Source organism: Amphibalanus amphitrite, unplaced genomic scaffold, assembly GCF_019059575.1.
Source record: "Amphibalanus amphitrite isolate SeventyFive unplaced genomic scaffold, NRLGWU_Aamphi_draft 001362F_arrow, whole genome shotgun sequence".
Lineage (NCBI taxonomy): Eukaryota > Metazoa > Arthropoda > Thecostraca > Balanomorpha > Balanidae > Amphibalanus > Amphibalanus amphitrite.
Window position 1 is genome coordinate 138,153 of NW_024882855.1, and position 20,603 is coordinate 158,755.

Consider the following 20,603-nt stretch of genomic DNA (forward strand, 5'->3'; position numbering starts at 1 on the left):
GAGATTATAACTGATGAAAATTACTACCGTATATCATATTAGAATTTGATAAGGTATAAAAAGAGCAGCCTACCGTAGACCGGCGGCGGCCGTCACCCATACAGACCACCAGACCAGCGTACCAGACCCATATCTGACAGCACACAAGCCACAAACGTCGGAAATATAACATATTTTTATATGCATATCACATTCTATCAGCTGCCATTCATATTTGCAGTCTTCCATCACAATTTGAATGCTAGTGAATACCTACACTGGGCTGAGACATTTGTTACTATATCGTCCACCGATCCATCTCGTTACACCACCCCGTCCCGTGACCCCGGGGGTAATGGTGACTGATGACGCCAGTTAACCCGTTCTTCTCGCGGTTACCGTCATAGTTCTCATATATCCCGTCATTTGCTTGTTGCCTCATCACTCTTATTCCGAAGGCTCTTTGGGAGGTTCCATGACCCTGCTGACAGAGATGGCGAAACTTCTTGGCTAAATGGAACGTTGGATCGTGTTGTCACACACAAACTGCACCTTCTAGCCAGCTATGGGCGGTCAAAGTGGTCATAACCCGTCCGGACTAAATAATACTACGACTCTGAAGTTTCCGAGTTTTCGAGTCATCAGCTGCCGTACGAGTGTCACTCCCGTATGGTAATTTCCGGTCTAACGTCTCAATACGAGTATGCTTGAGATTTGTCTTTAGTTGCAGGCACAAAGCAATGCAAAACTGAATTTCTCATAAAAACATTGCTAGAGTTTCGTCTAACAAATAATTTGGACGTTAACTATTATTTTTGTTGGCCTCTAATTTAACCTTAGACCAGGGTGATTGTCTTCACGCTAACCACAAGGTTAAGCTGGAATTCTGGTGAAATCATGCCGCGAATGTTGTACAAGAATTATAATTAAGAGGTAAACAGGCTCGTGACAAAAGCCAAAAATAGTGAACACTTGTCTCCGGTGATTTGTTGATAGCACTTATGTGTCCTATGCTGACGCAACTCGACTGACCACAAGCGAACCGTGGGAAGCGCTGCACTACGGTTAAATCAGTAGAGCAATGACAATTGACAGCAGCCTGATAAATGTGCTCCTATCATGCAGCGTATTGGTAACCCATCACGGGCTCCATTACCGTCCTCGATAGCTTCCAAGTAGCGTTTCGGAATTCGATACCATTTCCCTGTATCGCCACTGTCACGGAGGAATGCTGCTGTTCGGTGTCATATCGGACAGCTGCCCATGTGCCGGCGTGCATCGAGGCCGATACACCGTCCAATACCGCCACCGATGGACGCTGACCGACGTGCACCGCCTGTATATGGTCCGACCCTGGCTGGTCATCGTCCTCCGCCCGCGCAACTCAGCCCGACTCACTCCTAACTCACCCACAACTCGTCCAAACTCACCCACAACTCGTCCAAACTCGCCCGCCCTTTCCCAGGCTCTGTTGCCCCGCGTGCATCCCGTAGCCGATGCCAATTTGACCATAGGTGGGCCGGGCCGTGCATGACTCCGGGTATTCTTAAAATGTGTTTTTGTGTTGTTTGCATGCCGGTCGATTGACGGATAGGCTCTTGTTATGGCTGACTGGACGCCAGTGAGGCCCACATGCGCCTCTCCAAAGAGGGCCAGCAGAGGCGGAAACCTGTCGGAAAAGCGCGCTCAGCTCACGGTGCCTGATGGCAGTTTGATGACGATACAAGTGTAGTTTGTCGTCTTTCATGAATTCCACTGTTGCGAATGGAACGGTGGGTTGTAAGAATGCTAGGCAAGACATTTCGATCCCGATTGTCTCGTCTGTCGCTATCTAGTTCTTGGTCAGATCTTCGGCGGTAGTAGGCATGTCAGCTGCCGTGGATTCTGGGAACCTTCTGATCTCCTGGCTTCACTCTTGACCTTTATCCAATGGGTCAGGTGGCCTTTATGCATCATGGACACCGTCATCTTCCACGGGGCCTTTATAGCATCCGGGAACAGCTCCCATAAAAAACTTGTCTTGCTGCGACACTTATGAGACGCTCCTTGGCCCAAAGTATTTCAAGAATCTCGAGCACGTTATAGCGAGTGCGCTGCAGCCTGACTGAGCAGGCAGGCGAGGGCAGTGCCGGGCTCGTCCAGGTATAGGCCCAGGTGCGGGGCTCGGATCAACCATTGATCAGGCTGTCTGGGAGCGAGCGGGCCGGGCGGGAGAGCGGAGGGTGAGACAGCGTGATCGATCCGGCGGTACCGGGACGGCCCGGTACGCCCGCCGTCCCCTGTCGTCGTCGGACAAGGTGCGGACGGTGTACGACTGTGTGCAGACTGTGCGGGCCTGTGTTCAAGCGCCCGTCGCGCTTCGAACCCGGACTGTCATAACCGGGAACGTGTGCTCTCACCACGCGGAGTCCAACGCTCTACCAACTGAGCTACGGGACCGGCGATAGACTGTTTAGTTTTTCTTCTGTTGCTGGCGATCTAGGCTTGACACTGCATGAAGCTCTCTCTTTCTCTCTTTCTCTCTCCTCTCGCTCTCCCTCTCCCTCTTCCTCTCCCTCTCCCTCTCCTACGGTTGATGACAACTCAATCAGCGCCCATCTCCGGTCTGTCAGTCGTCTGGGGGTCGACTTGATCTACTTCTCCCTCACCGGCGCCGCACAGCGAGACACGCGTCCAGGGTCGCTCACCCTCGGCGTCTTCGGGTGTCGAGGACGGTTTACGAGCGTCTCATTTGCGCGGCAGTTCTCACGTCTGTGTTGCTTGGGTCGAGTGCCGGCGCCGCTTAACCCTTCCGATGCTTCTGTTTATCTGGTGCGGGGTATAAGATGCGGCTCGGCTTCCGTTGTCTCTGCTGCCTCTGGGGAGGACGGGGAGGGTCCCGGAGCCGCCGGGAGCCGCTCTGGGGAGTTCTCCAGAGGATTATCAGGGACGGTTCCCACGCCGCCGCCCCCGCCGCCCCCGACCCGACACGGTGTCGGTGTCGTCACGGTGGGGTGCTCCGTCTGGGGAGGGAGCGCTAACCCTGGCCGTGGGAACGACGCGCCGACCGGGCTGGGGAGGCAGGACCGGGGCGGGGACCGTCTGCCACCGCGCGGCTGCTGCGTGGAGCGCGGCGGTGCCCGCCGGCCAGTCTTAACCCTACCCTGAGCTGACGGGTGTCAGTCAGAGATCCATTGTCCGCCGAGGTGCGGGCGGCCGCGGCGGGGTAAAGGGCGGCTTTCTCCACTGAGCTGGCTGGGACCGGACGCCGTCTTCACTTCCTGCGCCGGTCACGGAGCAGCCGTCAGCCGGGCCCGGGTCAGCGTCGGGTCACCGGGGTCAGCAGGCGGCCACACTTCCGTGCGATGTCGACCCGGCGGCCGACCCCGGCGGTTTTTAAAACACGGACTACTGGCTCCTACTGCTGGATAATTGACAGTTATCCGTAATTAGTTTATATAGATTACAAACTTGTGGTTTGTCGAAAGCGCAGCGGGATTGATTGCGAACAAATTGGCGTTATAAATAACATCGATCAACACAGACGTCAGTCTCGCTTGATGAATCGGAATCACAAAGGAAATCATTCCTTAGCCGAGTGCCGACTGGATGTCTGAATTGCCACTGAATGCGAATGCAACTAAGTTACATTGCTACCGGGCACTACGCCCTTGAACTCCAATTACCATCGTTATACCTTCATTGCCTGCTGACGCGAGATATTGACGTCTCTGTTAGGCGTCATCCTCGTTCATGCATTGGACTGTGCTGCCAACAAAAGCTCTGTTAGATAGGCATGTCCATTGTCCATATTTCCGAATTGTCTGTTGGATTTCTATCACTTCGAGACGCTTTTCGCGTGCCCCTGTTGTATACGATGCTGACCATTGTCTAAGTCTACTGTGCTACCCACCACCCCCTTCGGTTCCATGCTGACTATTGTCCGTTTTCCGATGTTCCACAGAGGCGCTGGTGGAATACGACTACGAGGCGCAGCACACTGACGAACTGACGATCCGTGTCGGCGACGTGGTGACCGACCTGGCGCCCACGGAGCCCGGCTGGATGCGAGGCAAGCTGCGGGGAAAGGTCGGCGTCTTCCCCGACAACTTCGTCAAGGTGGGTCACTGGCGCTTCTGCGGGACGACCGGTGGTTCTGAATCTCTGTGGTGATTCCTGGTTTTGTGAGACGCCAGTTGGGTGTCAGAGACGGCTGGCTGTTTGAACTGGTGTCTCCGTGGTCACATACATGTCTGTGGTGGTTTCTGGGTCCCAGCCACGTCTCTGGATCGGCCGCGGGGTGATCTGATGCGCGTCAGACACAGACACCGACACTAGCCGGAAGCGGTACAGGAAGCGGTGTCCGTCACATTTCCGCGGCTCGGCGCTGGAATAGGACGTCCTGCGGCTGAGTCAGCAGTCGACGCGGCTCTGATGTTACGTCGGTGACCAGAAGTCTGACTCACTGTCGGTCGCAGTCAGATTCGTGGGCCGAACGTAGGACCTCCGGACGTGATGCGTTTGTTTGTGAATCACATCCACGAGAACAGACACAACACATGATAGGAGATGTTGACCAACATGGGCCTTCATGTCGCCACGACGAAGCTACGAACTAATTTCAGGTTGTAGTCTGTGGTGATATTCGTGCTTAATGTTTTCATTAATATTGGCATTGCACCTGCTCTGTGCAGCGGACCGAAAAGAATGTTATGATAGCATCCGCTGATCAATGATCAGTCGGGCTCCAAATTCCCGAGATCCGTGGAGCGTGCAGACCGGCCAGCTCACCTGTCCTCCCGCCCCCGGTCATGGCTCATCCCTCTCCCTCCCGCGTCCGCCGGCCGTTGGAACTGGCCGGAACTGGCTCCACTCTCGGCTGGGAGCGACGCTGCGGCGAACGGTGGCGCGGCGAAGCGGCGTAATTGCCGCCGCCAGGTGGGCCGCTTTGTGCGGCCACCGGAGCGGAGTCGCCGTAACAGGGAGGGCCTGCCGAGGGCACGGCCGGAACGGAGCTAATGTGACCGACCCCGCTGCGCTCAGCTGGCCAAGCTGAATGGCTGCTGACAGCCAGCGCCACAAAGGTTTACAAACGCCCTCGGCGCTGCTGCTTCGGCAGTGAAAGGGCCTTCTTTATCACCCTCTGAAAGGACGAAGAGCTGTCCTGCGCGGGGGCCGAATTGGGAAGGGTTTTATGGAGCGGGGAGCTTGTCTGGTAGTGATGGGGACACGTGTTTCGGTGCTCGAACCATCCTTTGAATCATGGTTTTATGGTTGTTCATCTATACAGTTTTACTTTTACAGCATGTTTCCTCTTGACTTACTACACTATCAAATGCTTTATATTTACTCTGGAATTTTAATAGCGGATTTCTCTGGTAGTCTACTGATGAGTTTGATGTGGAACAAATTAGCGAACATGCTCAGATTGCTGTTATTGTCAGCGGCCGTGTAGGTCCAAAGAGAGTATTCGCGGCGCCCTACAGACACTCGTCACTCTTCACTGGGGTCCGCCTCCCGCCGTCCCAATCACAGTCTGACCAGAAACGGTCGTCGCCCAACGCTCGCTCTTTTGCCACGCGCCATACATCACGGAGTCACGCATCAGACAACACGAGGTCGTACATCATGAGGTCACGCACTACATGGCGCACGCCCAGCGTTTTACGTTAGGCGGCGCACATTTGCGAGTCATATTTACTGTGACTTGAGGCCATGAGGTCAGTGGGTCGCGTGGTCTCGGCAAAGCGGCGTCAATCTCTCCGACTCCGATTTATTCATCAAACATCCTGATCCTAGTCTGTTCCTCATGGAATGCCCGACTAAATAAGGTGTGCTGTCATTTGTCTTATGACAATAGGTCAAGTGAAATTGTCCATACGTCACTCCCTGACCCCCTGTCCTAGATTCAGTCTGTTGTCTGATTCTTTTTTGAACGAAGGGCGAAGGGACACGAGATGAAGTCGTGGGCCAAAATAACAACGTGTTATGACGCTGCCCATTGCTCGAACACCCAATGCACTTTGCAGCGTACCGTGACTTTGAGTGCCATGCCACAAAATTGAGTGCCACAAAACGTTGTTAGGTCACCTAAGTTATGTAAAGTTGACGATGGCGATTGGCGACTGGCATCTACCAACATCCGATCGCGGACATTCCTCGCATTCTCTGCTCTTCCTTCCTTTCTGCTCTACCTGCCGTTGATGGTTGTTTCCCTCGTTTTCCCCATCCATTTGTCTCACGCCTTCGCCTCGGTCGGCTGACCGTGTGACCGATGGTCAGCGTGTGCCGACGATGTGGCTATTGTCTATCCATCGTCATCTGACCGACCTTGTCAACCCTGTCCGATGCAATCTGCTCTGATGAGCCCGCGAGGTACACAATACCCTGGCCATTGATGTAATATTTAACCCCTCTGGGCACAGGTCACGAGTTGATGACGATTGAAGCGGTGCTGGCGTGAAGCGAGAGCCCGAGCTTCGAGAATCGAGGGACGTGCTCACCACGAGCGAGTGAAGGGCGAGAAGGCGTGGGACGACGTGTCTCGGATAGAGAGAGAGAGTGACGGCATCCGTGCTTTTCATAACCGAGGAGAGAACATCCGGCGAAACCTGAAGCCGGCGTGAGATGGAAACTGTTGTTATCAAGGTGCTTGAAGCAGCTGTAACAACAGTGTTTTGGTAGCAATTTTATCGAGTGGCCAATGAAAATGAGTTTTTATTATTAGGAAGCTCGCAACAGTTTTACTCAAAGTTTAGCCCTGCACTTAACAATTTTTGTGGGCTATCTACATATCCAAACACATTGGAGAAAGTTGAGGAGACTCAGGAGTCGAAAATCGAACACTGCTCGTTATAAGGTGCCTGAAATGTGAATTTACAGTGATTTCGGAGTTCTTGTTTTGTTTTTCAGTACTGGAGTGTACGCTGAGTAGTTCAGTTTCGAGCAGATCGTGTTTGAGCGTCGAACGAACTCAGGCGCTAACTTTTCATCCCTAGCTCGTTCATTGTTCGTTGGATGCTCTATTGGAAATTTTGTTTTCGTTGCATTCATTCTGTTTGGTCGGCTCCAGCGTGAGACAATGGTTCGTGGGCACTGCCACGCTCCCGCTGCTGAGACGAGCGAGAAGTCCTACTCGGTCTGACGGCAGGAAATCGTTTATCGCCCGAGGCGGCCCAGACCGGCAGACGAGCTGCGTCGGACTGTTCCGTTCCCAATAGGCCACAGTGGGATAGGATAGGACCTTTCGCTTTCCCTGTACTTCTAAAATGAGGTCTTCGCGATACCCTGTCACTTTTTCCAATCCACCCAATATTTTACGAAACGATATACCAAAGGCATATCGAATAAACCTATTGACCGCTTTGGCATGACTAGGCGAGCGTCGTGTGTCGGCAAACATCTCTCTGGGTGGATCTACATATGCCGCCGCTCCGGCCACACAGTTCATTTACACGCGGTGTTTGATCAGCTAATGTGACCCAGCCTGTCAGTCGCGGGGCCGTGCTGCTTCTAAGGCGCGTGCGCCAGCCGACGCCTCCGACGCGACGCCGCCGCGCTGCCGACTTGTAAGTAGATCGTTAGAGACGGGGCCGCGCCTTGGTCGGTGTGTGTCCGCTGCTGTGTGTCCGCTGGTGGATGTCCGCCGGACACCGTGTCCGCCGTGTCCGCTACGTGTCTTCGCTGGTGGCCCCTGCTGTCCCCTGTCCGGCCCATCGTATGAATCTACTGGCTGAGGTGAGCGGGGAGGTGAGAAGTGAGCTGAGGCGAGGTAAAGTGAGCTGAGAGGTGATGTGAGCTGAGGTGAGAGTTAAGCTAAGCCTGCAACAGACAGCGAGTCGGACGTGATCCCCCTCTCTAGCCGTCACACCGCGTCGCGCACACACCGGATGCCCCTGTCCCTCCGCGGAACGGTACGTCATCCTCACTGTCCTGTCCCTGAGGAGGTGTGTGGAGGACTGTCGGATGAACGTAAAGCCACCGGATGTGCCGCTAACGTCTAGGATGTAAGTGGGAAATGTAGGATTTGTGTAAAAGAAAGTGGATCATGTGTTGGAAAAGCGACAACAGGTGTTTAACGGACATCTGGGTGAATGTTGGAGAGCTTTCGTCGCCGGTTCGCCGCTTTCTGGTTATTTGGCGTTATTTACTGAATTTTGCGGTGAAGTGGCTCGAACAGATTGCGATCACAACGCTGTTTCTCACAGTTTCTTTTCTCATAACGCATCTTCAGACAGACGCGTTCCATAAACTTTTGCCAGTTCGGTCCTACTCTTTGAATTGACTGTGTTTTGTTGTGCATAGAAGTGGTATGTTGAACGATTGGCCATCGATCGGGCGGTGCATGGCGATTGATCAGTGTGCGGCACGGCCGGCCGACCGACCGGCGGTGCGGTGCGGTTCGGGCCACTCTAATGGCTCCGGCCTTGGATGTATTGACTGGGCAGAGTCTATGGGGCCGTGCCTGAGGATGTGCCCAGCCGCGCCGGCCGTCTCGTCGGACGGCCACTGGCGCCGTGTGTGCTGAACGTATTATCTCAGTATTACTTTAAATGTCTCCTGATCGTGTGATAATCAGTTAGGTATGTGCATTTCCATATTACGTTACCAGCTTCTTATAGCACGTAATTTGCTTGTTCCGTGCACTTTGTTACGGATTATCGTACCACCACATCATCTAAACCGGCGCCGAATCACACCCAGTTCCAGTAATCCGCCTTCTCTATGCATACGTCACTGTCCTGTGATCCTTACCGACTGTGTGACGCGGTGTGACGCGGTGTGACGCCACCTTACCGCCGCTCGTCCGCCGTACGTCAGCGCGATATACGGACCGGTTCTCACCAGGAAACACGGCCATGGGGAAACTCGGCACATCGCCGCTGATTGCCAACAAGGGGCCACCGTGTCTGCCCTGTCCGGGACCCGAGCGGACACCGTGCCCTCTCCTCGCTCCCAGCTGACACCGTGTCCTGTCCTTGCTCCGAGCGGACACCGTTCGTGCCGTCCGCGCGCTGAGCGGACACCGTGTCCCATTCGTACCTCTGTCGCTGTCGTGGGTACGGTGAAAAATGGACCGCTCCTACGCGCGGAGCACGGTATTTCGCCGTCGCCAGCCGCTGCGCCGCGCTCGGCATGTCATTCTGATGTCACTGCAGGCCCCTCGGTGAATGGCTGTGATGTCGCCCGACGGACTTTTCGTAGACTTTCTGGCACGGCATGTATGGGGTGTGTTTTCTGTGAGTTTCATTGTCGGTCGCGGGTGTGTACAGAGGTAGAACGTTTTTGGGTCTGGATTCTGCTCGTTGCTGTTTCTAATTACATCGTGTTTCGTGTCAGTTTCGCTGGAAGTGACATTGGACCGGTGGAGGTGATTTTTAAGCTAAATGTTTCGTGCAGCTATGCTCCAATCTTGTAAAACTTCTTTCAGTCCTAACATAATCGTCGCATAATGAAGCCACGGTAGAGTCCTTTGGAATGGCAGGCATCACCATTCTACTGAACTGAAGCTCAGCGCATTGCGCAATGCTTCCCTCATTGAACCGTATGCCCTGTCAAGTTCAAACCAACTATGTCCGCCTGCGCCGCGGTTTCTGCTGCCGCACGCTCGTCCACACCCAGTTGTCACCAGTTCACTCCTTACTCAGGTCTCCGCCCGTCGTGAATGTCGTTTGGTGTCCCGGATACGGTCGTTTGTCATCATTGGCTGAGTATTGAGCCGACGTCCGCCGCGAGAGCTGTCGGGCGGAGCTGAGTGGCATTGTCAGCCGGGTCACAGGAGATGGTCCGCCACTTCTCAGCAGGGGTGGAGCAGATGGGGTGGCGATAGATGCCGAGCTGAAACGCATTGTGTTGTGTGTTAGGAGAATGGTGTTCAGGAGGCAGGATTTCGCATCCATAACGCTTCCTCGCCAGGGCATGACAGGTATAATAGTACATACATACGATGTACCGTCGAAGCTTTGGTCGTTTATCTCCGGAAAGTCGCCGGGTATTAAGTGCTGGATCGTACTTGAGCTTCTTAATCTCGCTTCATCTATTTAAGGATGATTTATGAGCCCAGCAAGCCGGGAACCTCTTCGCTGAAACCTCGCCATCGTTAGATGCGAGGCTCGCATTGATTGTATCCGGTGTTGGCCTCTGTCTGTATGACATGTGTCCTCCTGACAAGTGTCAACATTGTGCTCACGGCTGACATAAGTGTTCGTGTCCGTTTCAGATGGTTCACCGTGACATGGCCAAGCCGCGTCCGAATCCCAGTGAACCCGCGCACACCGGGTCACTAAAGACAAACGGCGTGGCGCGACGGACTCAGGACGCCTCAAAACGGCCAGGTGAGGAGGGCTGGGGAGAACAGAACAGGTGTTGGGTGTGCGTGAGTCAGCCGTGGGTGACCCGAGGGAGGAGGATGCCTTCAGACGGTCCGTTGAGTGCAGCGGGGGAGGGGGTGTTGGTGAGATGAAAAGAATCTGAGGTGCCCCGACGGGCGCAGGTAGCCCTGGTGTATGGGCGTTCGCTGTTAGGCGCTGTTCTGTATTATGTAAAAGAAAGTCGTAGGTTTGAGTTTGAGATGGTGACTTGAAACTGAAGTCTACCATCCAGTGCATCCAGCGGACTATTTTACGGTGCGGTATAGGTACCACATGGTTCGTCACATTAGTATTGATGATTGTTAGACCTTGAAGCGAATTTCTTTGAATCGTCTGAGGCATGCTGGATAATGGACACCAACAACTTGTCTTTTTGTAAAGAGGCGAAGATTTACGTTCGATGGCATTTTACAGTTGTCGTTTTGGCGTCGTTTCCGCCATTTTTTTGGTGTTCTGTGCTGATTTATGGCTGGATTGAGCCGATATGCCTGGGCCTTGAGTTGTCCCAGATATGGCTTGTTTATGGAGACAGAGGATCTCCGAATAGGTGTATGACATGGTTTGGACATGGTCAACACTTTGGGCATGGTGCCAATTATACTTACATGTGCACTTTCCATGATTATGTGTTCACCACATGCTTTGAGCGCTTGCCGCGTGTTAGATTTTGCATTCAAAGGCAGGCCAAGGCTATAGAACTCCAGGCAGGCATGCAACTAACTGAAAACCGGCTGGTTTTTACGATACTCGACCTGGCGGCCAGTAAGATAGCTTGAGCTTGTGATACTTCCCGCCGGATGGCGCTGGTATCTGGGAGCGGCCGGTACCGGTAAGCGGCTGACCGGCTGCGCGCTGCCGCCGTGTGGGCTGTGGCTCGCCGCCGCACGTCGCTTGTTATCGCGCGGCGCTCGTTGTCCGTGGAGAGCCGATCTCTGTGTCCCCGCCTCTGCCTCCTGCGCACGCCCACCGTGCGTCCGCCCCGGCGCGGACTGTCAGTGTGTGCGCGCTGTCCGTCCGCGTTGGCCCGGCCCGCCTCTGCTGCCCCGCGCAGCCCGGTCAGACGCTATCGGCCGGCGGCCACCGTTTCCGGGCAGAGATACGGACCGGCCGCCGCGCCGCCGAGCCGCCGAGCCGCGGCCCAGTGCCGAGCGAACGCCGCCGCAGCCGCCGCCGCTGCCGCGCCCCTGACCCGACGCCACCGCCCAGCCGGCCCGGGCACGGCCGAAATCGATGCGGCGACCGGCGGCCGCCGAACTCGACCAGGCTCGCCTCTGAGACAGACTGAGTGCGAGCCCCGGCCGGCCGCGCCGTGACCAGTGGGGTGTGTGGTCTGTCGAGTCTGTGGTCTGAGTGACCCGGTGATCAGTGACCGAGTGACGAAGTGATCGGTGGCTCAGTGAACCGCGTGGCCTGACCCTGTGACCTGGTGTGTGGGCAGCCGTCGACCCGACATCATGGCCGGTACAGGTACGTTTGTGCGTTTCCGTCTCTCCCTCTGTCGAGTACCGGTGATGTCATTCCGTGAGCAGGGGCGGGGTGCACCGGCCGAGCGAGGGTAGGACGCGGGTGCGCCGCCGCCGCCTCTGCCGCGTCAGGTACGCCGTCTGCGGTGACGTCACGATCCGGATCTGCAGGGCTCCGGAACCGCAGTGGCGCTGGGCTGCGCGCAACAGGCAGGCGGGATGTGCAGACTGGAATGTTGATCCCGGTCGGTAACTCGGCCCCAGTCCCACCCGGTCGGGTGGGTCGCGCCGCCCCGCGCCCGCTGGTCTGGAGGGGCGGGGCGGAGGGGTGTATGGGCTGGTCAGCTGAGTCATACGGTGTTGGGATGGTGAAGGAGTGGACATGATGGGACTGAGGATGCCTGTATCGGGCCGAGTCTGAGCGCGTCTTTGTTTTCGACGGGGTCTGCGTGGTCTGTGATCTGCAGATCTGTGTGGCAAGTGTGCCAGATCTATGACCCAATGTCGATGTGGGTGCCATAGCGCGCCCCTGTGGGCGGCCTGCGCCCAGTCTGAACAGTTCAGCACCGTCCACTTCACGGCTATCACGGAGCTCGTCACGGCTATCACGGCGCTCGTGACGGCGCTCTTGATCGCCCGACAGCCGGCCGTGGTCGGGCCGCGCCTTCCATCGCCGCGGGCGCGCCACTTTCCTCGCCTGTGCGCTGTTTTTGTGCCACTCCGCCCCGCCTCCCGGACGGACGACGTCTGCTGGGTTTTGTTGGTTAGGACGACGTCTGCCGGGTTTTGTTGGTTAGGACGACGTCTGCCGGGTTTTGTTGGTTAGGACGGCGGCTGCTGGGTTTTGTTGGTTAGGACGACGTCTGCAGGGTTTTGTTGGTTGGGCGGCGGCTGCCTGGTTTTGTTGGTCGGTCTGCGCGGCTGTTTCACGGCTCTGGTATTCTCGTTAGTAGCTGAACGGGATGACGAGATCAACATAGCTGAGCTGGAGGCCTGGAGGGTTGTAGATCCGAAGTGGAGACGCATTGGGTGGCTTTGTTGTGCCTAGTGGGCCTGTTCGCACGGGTCGTGTTTCACCTAAGCTTTGGTGCACTTTCCGCAAATTTTGTAAGGTTGCCGGGACCATGAGTGAGGTCACACTCACATTCCGTCTTTTTACTCAGAGATTTGGAGGGACATCGCCCCTGCTTTTTCACTGGGCTGTTGGCACCCTACTCGAACCCTTAGAGCCGCGCCTGTCCTCGGCACTGATGCTTTGTATGACGACATCTGTGTGCCTCTCCCTTTATGACATCAGTTCCGCCTTCGCGACGCTTTCATCACACACCTGTGTCGACTCCGTCTCTGCCTCTGGGTCTCTGATACGTTTTGTGTTGTTTGCTCTCGTCTCCCCTTTCCTTCCGTCCTGGCACCGCCTCTGCCGAAGCCATCTTTTCAAGGCTGCGTGTTTGGGCGACCGCCGCGGCCGACGTATACGGAAATCTGCATATCTGCGCGGGCTGTGAGGGCGCCGCTGCCGTGCCGCCCGGCCCCGGCCAACACACCTCTGACCTCCGCTGGCACGGGCTTCCGGCGCCGGCTGACTCATTTGAATAACCTCGGCTCGAGCACAAAGTGGGTGTCGGGTTCTTAGGGCTTATTGGCCCCCGGGTGAAGCCCAGGTTTCATGAAATTGATTTATCTAAGTTCTCAACAACTTGCAGGAACCGGGCTCGAATACGGTCGCTATTGGGTCCGGTAGCTGCGTGACCTTTCCATCACGATGGAACGAGTGACACGAGTGTCACTGAACTCCGTCCATATATTTCAGCGTATTGCATAGCGCTGAGGTCAGAGGCACAGCTCGGACATCGAAATTGTATAAACATTCCCAGTTGAATTACTTGACTCTCTGGCTGTCCGTAATCAACCTGTCTCACGTCCACCTCATACCTACTATGTCGCTTGTAAACGGCTAGCGTGTTAATTACATTTCCACATTATCTACTCGGTCTCTAGTTGTACCGCCCCGTCAGAGTAGCACACTTCCGCTGACAATGAGTTGAGGCGGTATACCCGTGAGCAGTGCCACTGTGAACGGCCAGACTGGGCGGCCGGGAATTCCGCACAGACCACTCCTGATTGAGCAGCGCCGCACGGTGGACTATCGAGCGGCCAGATACGTGACAGAGGCAGATTGTGCCGCCGTACAGCGGGCACTCGAGGTCACACGGAGCCATCTCTGACACAGTGCTCCTCAGCTCTGAGCTCACCCAACCGTGGTGGTAGGGAACGCTGATTTCGATAGTGAAAACGGATCTACGTAATCTGTAGTAAAGGAATAAAGAGACGAAATGGAACATCGTTCCTTTTATTGTCATCGTAACCTACACTGTGTTGGGTTTTATGGTCGAAATTGGATCATTCATGGAGTGTGAATGAAAACAAACACAATAGGCGGTGGTGACAATGACATTTGTTTTACTAGAGCTTCATTTCATCACCGGCTGTACGAAATTCCATATCCAGTGATCTAAAGTGATCCCAGATAGGTAAAAGTTTCGGGAATTCTCAACCCACCTTGACATCCTGCTTGATCAATACTCACCCCGATGTCGATAACGCAGATGTAGGTGTCTGTGCCGGCTGTGTTCGCCATGTCTCTGTTTCCGAAGGGTGGAGTGACATCCTGCGTGGGTGCCATGTAGGACGGGTGGTTGGTTCAATAAATACAGCTCCGCACTGTCGGCATGCTCTGTCGGTGCGTGGTGGCTGTGACCGTAGTAACTGTGTGAGGGAGCCGGCTCGGGTGTGACCTATCTCGGGGTGACTTTTCTGTATGAGTTCAGTCGTGACGTGGTGACCTGGTGCAGAGGTATATGTTTGTTTATTTAGTTGCATCTTTGCGCGTATTGGGTTGTATCAACTGTGACCTTCACCCCCACCCGTGCGCTTTAATTGTGCTTTCATGCCTGAACAGAGCTGAAAAGGAAATTTGCACTGCACCGATCATAATTTCCGTAATACCCCTGTGGTCTTTCACAGCAGGAAACTTCGCGATCTGTTTGTCCTTGCAATCATAATGTGTTCATTCGTTCTGTTTCAAGAACAATGTCCAGTGAACGGCGAACCGTATTTATTACATGTCTCTGATGCAAACGTTGTGTGCTAGCTTTGTGACCAAGTTATCCTCTAATCCAGTTGTGCACTGTAAGTCACCGCACTTTACCTGACGCGCATGCACAATTAATTGCTTTCATTCACAGTATGCGTCGGCTGTCAGTGAGCCTGTGTTTAGTTCACACTCTGCCTGCCGTGCTAAGCTGACGTGTGCGTGTCTGTCTGTGTGTCTGCAGGGAGGCGGCGATGTAAGGCGCTGTTCAGCTACACGCCGGACAAGGCTGACGAGCTGGCGCTTAAGCTGAACGACATCATTGACGTGTTGGAGGACGTGGAGCCCGGCTGGTGGAAGGGATCGCTGAACGGCAAGGTGAGGGGCATTCCTGTTAGATCATCAGAGGGCAAGGTGTTGAGGTAACCCCTATTGGATGGAGGTTTCGTATCTATTCGCTATGAGCTGGGATAGCGGTAAGGCAGCTACTCTCAGACTACAAATGGGCGCTTGGTGAGTTGATAGTAGTGGTGCCCCTATCAGTGGCACTTACGTTGAAGGCTCTTGGATCAGATAGTAGCATGCCTGTGCTCTGTATCTGGCTCTTGATGACATAACGACTTGTAGTGCTGAATCAGCAATGCATCCACTTATATCTGCTCTAGCAATCATGTAGTCATATACAGCGGCTTACAAATGGATAGCCATAGTGTGGCATCTGTGATAACATTACAGATAGTGACATCTGTACAGTGCGAGTCTACTCGTGCTCTTCAGGCACATAACTGAGCTAAGACTGCGATAGCGCCTGTTCCTGTCTAAGCCGTCGATTGAAGAGTTACTGCTGAGTTATTTAACTGTGCGCGACTCTGTTGTGCAGTTTTGTCCTCTCCCCTTCCGCTGACTACCCATCTTCCATTCGGTCCGTTCGTCGTTAAGTGAAGGTGACCGGGCGTTGCTATAGGCTAGTTAGCCCAAATTTGTCAGCATTTCGATGAGTCCGGCTGAAATTGCGCTGTGCCAGAACGCGGCTGTGTCACACTCAATGTTATCTCTAGGACAACATATAGCGTTGGCCGCTGTGCTGCGCGACTTTTTCTTCTGTTGCTACCGCTAAATACGGGTGCTGTTCCTCCCCTTCTGTGTCTGTTGCCACTCCCGCTACATATAGCCGCTGTATGCGACTGTGTCCTCTGCCACTGGCCCATTACCGCTACTTGCGTGTATGTACTGTGCCCGCTGCTGTTCCGGCTGCATATGGCCGCTGTCACTAGTATGTGCTGCCGCTCCCTTTCCATATGGCCGCTGTGTCCGACCCAACTGCGTCCGCGGCTGCTACCGCTACATACAGCCTCTGTCCCTGCCGTCCGCCTCTGTCGTCACTCACCGTCTGATAGCGGCGCGGTCTGCACCGCCACCACAGCCGACCGGGTGGTGATAGGCCCGCGGCACCGTGATAGTAACCAGACCCCGCCGGCCGCTCCGTGTGTAAATGACCCCGCTCGTCCTCCGCTGCCGGCCAAAGGTCGTGATGATGTGATCCTGTTTGGGTACAGGGTTGTCCTACGTTCTTCCCAGGATAGGAAGGGTGTCTCTCTCAGCTTTTGGAAGCATCTTGTTCTGCTCGTAGCGGAACTATCTCTAGGCGATTGAGTAGTGTTCCTGGTAACCTCACAGCCCAATGCGATGAGTCAGTGTTTATAGACTGCCTTTCGAGCGAGCGATGCGGACGCGGCTCGCCGGAGTAGATAGCGTGTCGGCTGCAGGCGGTACCCGGTATACGCTCGCCTCTTGGAGAATTGGGAGACAGTGGGTCTCAGTTGCTAAGCGGCGGGAGGTGGGGTTGTGTCGCAGAACTATACGAATCGTTCTACAAACATGGAAGTCAAAGGTCAAAGTGCGGGAGTCAAAGTGCGCATTCCGGCAGAATTCGTCTGTTTTGCTGATTGGAGAGGTCGAATTGTCCAGTAAACCAGCGCCGCTGCTGGCGTTTAGCACGAGTCGCACTCCCAGGTGCCAGACCGTATATCACCTCGGCGCTGTGAGCAGCACTTTCCCGCATATAAGCGCCGCTCGATTCCATGTGAACATGACAACGGTGTGGGTTAGTCACGGGATGTCTCGTGACAAACACACCTGCAACGGACAGGGGTGGGGAGACTGTCTCCGCTGTCACTGCTGCGGTTATCGCTGGTAGTTAGGGATAAGTGAACGCTTCTCAATTCGGAATACGACACATGGGTATCGACAAATAAGAGTATCTACTGAGCTGGACTAGCAAGCAGCAATATCTCATTGGCACGGCTCTTTCCCCTGATCGCTTTTGTAACCAGGTTATGTCTGGTGACCGGTTTGAGAAGTGTGTCTGAGTTTGCTATTGTGCGGGATGTGTCCTCCCGCTGACATCAGGCGCCCTGCCCTGTGACCCCGTATCGCCCCGTCCTCTCCCCGTCCCCTGCGGTCAGCGACCGTGCAGCTCACCGGGCTAGGTGGCGAGTGAGGTTCGCGCTCGCAGCCGCGCTGGATAAATAATCCAGCCGTCCGCGGCGCTATGCCTGACACTGCGGCGGTCGGCGCCCAGCGCCTGTGTCGATAGCCGCGCAGCCAGCCCTTATATGGTCAGCCGTCGTGCCATTGGCATTGTGGGCCGGCGGCGGCGGCGACTGGCCCCGCCCCCGCCCCGCCCCCGAGCGCGACCACCGCCCAGGGCGGCCGTCCGGGCCGGCAATAGGTCATCGAGGGGTGGCCTCTGGTGTCACTGCTCACACTCAGTGTCATTTGTCCGGTGTTTTGGTATAGTGCTGTGGTGAGCTCGAGTGTGAGCTTTGATGGGGTCGGTAGCTTATGTCAACTCCGACTGATTGATTGATTGATTGATCGGTTGCGCACAACACAGCTGCTGTTTAGGTAGTGGGCGTTGCAGAGCTCACTGAAGCGTTGATCCACAGGAATGTACCGATGTCGTGCAATCGTGGTTCGGTAAATTATGCACGGCATTCTGTTGCGTGACATGGCGGATGAGTTTTGACGAAGGTTACGATGTTTGCGCATATCTGCGCATTTCTCGACTCGATTTGCATGACTTGGTTTGATGAAACACAACTTGTAAGACATTGCGCCACAAAGTCCACCGTTCAGTGTTCATAAAATACTCATTGGTCTTAGCATATGCGTTGTTAACCTTGGAACAGTGCACGGTTCGGCTCCAATCATTTTGTGTCGTCCATCGTTAGTTAAAGTACCGATGAACTCATCCTACCGATCATGTATAAACCGTGACATCATCAGCCCTGCAGAACAGACCACCTGCGGTTTGCTACTTTTGGATGGCTAAATGTCGGTAACCATCCATTCTGAAGCTGTTGGGATGCATAACCTACCTACAGGCGGATGTTGTCACAGGTGTGACACCCGCCGTCAGGGGCCGATAGTTACGCCGATACGTCCGGTATGCTCACTCCTGTCAGTGTTATCAGCCCGGCTCTGCCCGGTAAGGTCAGGGTCTGGTGTGCCGTGTTCCGGTGTGTCGGGGTCAGCAGCGGTGCACAGTCAGTTACCGCCCGATCGGTCGCCGCTGGGCGCGCCGCGTGTCACTGGCCTTGGCTCCTCGCCCGCGCGGCTCCGTGAGCGCCGTGCGCCGTGCACAGAGACTGTGCACCGCCGTCGGCCGCTCCTTGGCTGCTGCACTCTCGGCGGCCGCCCCCGTGCAGTGCCTGGCGGGCGCAGGGCCGGCGGCGCCGCCGACTCTCAGTGCTGTCGATACGGCGCCGAGCGGTGGAGGTGCGCGCTGGGACAGTGGGTTATAACAGCAGGACGTGCGAGCATGGTCGGTCTGTTAGTCGTCTAGGATAGTGTCACAGTGTTACAGTGCCGCTCATTGTGTGTGAGGTGATGTTTGTGACTACCGTTCAGTAGCCAGTAGTCACCGGCGGGCTCGGATTACACTGTGAGTAACTCTACTCGCCCGCAGCGTGTGACCCGCGGCCCGCGCGTGCAGTGTGCGCGCCGCAGTCGAGCTGACACCATCCCGCTGTCATCACCGCCAGGTGGGCGTCTTCCCGTCCAACTTCGTCGAGGAGCTGCCGCCGCTGCCTGCCGACGCCGACGTCGTTCAGGAGATCAAACCCAAGCCGGTGAAGGGCGTTGGTCTGGGCGACATCCTTAGGGACGCCAAGAGCCGACCGCCGCCACCGCAGCTGCCCCGGCCGCCCGACCCGACCCCGGCGCCCCAGCTGCCGCCCAAGCCAGGTCAGTTGGCGTGAGAGTGACTGGTTTGACGGGTGCGGTGAGTTGGTATCGAATGGGTTTATTATTTTTATGGGTGACGTTGGATCTTACTTCATATGATTGCTGTGGGCAGACACTGGGTTTGGTTGTTACTGTCAAATATGTTACATTAGTAAAGTGTTGCCGTGTGCTAGGTTGCAGGGGTTAGATCATCTCGATACACTCATGTGTGTTGTTGGTCCCGGGTCGGGTTCTAAGTGGGGTACGCTAGTCATCCTCCGGTTCTCTGTTTTAGTGACTCCAAACAGCCCCGGTCCAAGCGCTGTCAGTTCTTCCACCCACCGAGCCGCTGACCGCCGCCCACCCTCCCCTCTCAGCCTCTCTCTGCCTCTGTCTTTCTGCCTCTCCCTGCCTCTCCCTACCTGGCCAGCCCGCGGGAACGGTTCAGGCCGCCAGTCACGTTTCCAATCCCCGCACGTCGCAGAGCTTTACCAGCAGTTTCTCCCATAAATCGCTCCCACATGCCGCCACGATTGTTCGTTTTGTGTCACAGCGAGGGACTGAACCATTCTTCATTACTCTCATGTACTACAAGTAGTCAAGGTGGTGTGGCCGTTATCATAAGGCGCTGTTCAGCTGCCTTCGGTTTTATGTTCAACGTTACTTTTTGTGACTTACTTGACACACATTTCACGTTTGCTTCTGAACCTTTATCCGCAATTTATTGTTTGATGCAGTCCATTGACTACATTGATTTCCCTCGACACAACCAATGCTGCTACTGCTGCCGCCTCTGATTATTTAACTGCCACCACACGTTGTCGTGGGGTCATGTTGACTGAAATAATGCCCTCTCATCCTGACCTCCTCTCTACCAAACAACCCTGTCCTGTTCCTCCACCCCACTTCTGTTTATCATCACTGAGCGTCGCCCGAGCCCATGCGGCGCTTCCGTCGCTGTATCTCAATAAACACAGGCCGAAATAAACAGATGCACCGTTCTGTGCCCCGTCCACTGCCCGCCCCCTCGGCGCTTTGGTGGGTCCGGTGGACGCTGGCTGACACTGCGGCGGCAGTCGCTGCCCGGCGCTGGGGCGCGCCTGTGCTCTAGACGGTGAGCCAGCGGGACTGAGACTGAGCTTGAACAGCCGAGACTGAGACCAGTGTGTGTGTGACCGCAGTGAAGGAGCTGTGCCGGGCGCTGTTCGCCTACCAGCGGCAGAATGACGACGAGCTGACGCTAAAGGAGGGCGACATCGTCACCATCGTGTCCAAGGAGAGCGACGACAAGGGCTGGTGGCGCGGAGAGCTGGCTGGAAAGATCGGCGTCTTCCCCGACAACTTTGTGGAGATCATCTCCTCAACTGAGGTAAGACGGCGCTGACGGGAAGTATGGGACTTCGAAATCAGGGGACGACGATAGGGGTTACGGAAGGCCACGGGTGAAAGGGGACTAGTAGAAGATGACGCTAATGGCCAACGGGTGACTTAGCG

General features: G+C 55.4%; 1 protein-coding gene across 42 annotated transcripts in view; it reads left to right on the forward strand.

Moving 5' to 3' along the window:
- The window catches only part of LOC122372462 (SH3 domain-containing kinase-binding protein 1-like), a 101,640-nt gene that overhangs the window by 73,014 nt on the left and 8,023 nt on the right, over positions 1-20,603 (forward strand). For 38 of the 42 annotated variants that reach the window (XM_043349638.1, XM_043349664.1, XM_043349677.1 and 35 more), the window contains 5 exons: positions 3,923-4,077; positions 10,178-10,292; positions 15,127-15,260; positions 18,929-19,130; positions 20,291-20,478. In XM_043349638.1, the coding sequence (XP_043205573.1) occupies positions 3,923-4,077; positions 10,178-10,292; positions 15,127-15,260; positions 18,929-19,130; positions 20,291-20,478 (794 nt within the window). Of the gene's footprint in view, positions 1-3,922; positions 4,078-10,177; positions 10,293-11,171; positions 11,796-15,126; positions 15,261-18,928; positions 19,131-20,290; positions 20,479-20,603 lie in introns of those variants that run through there. The other 4 variants (XM_043349668.1, XM_043349653.1, XM_043349675.1 and 1 more) reach the window with 4 other exon arrangements.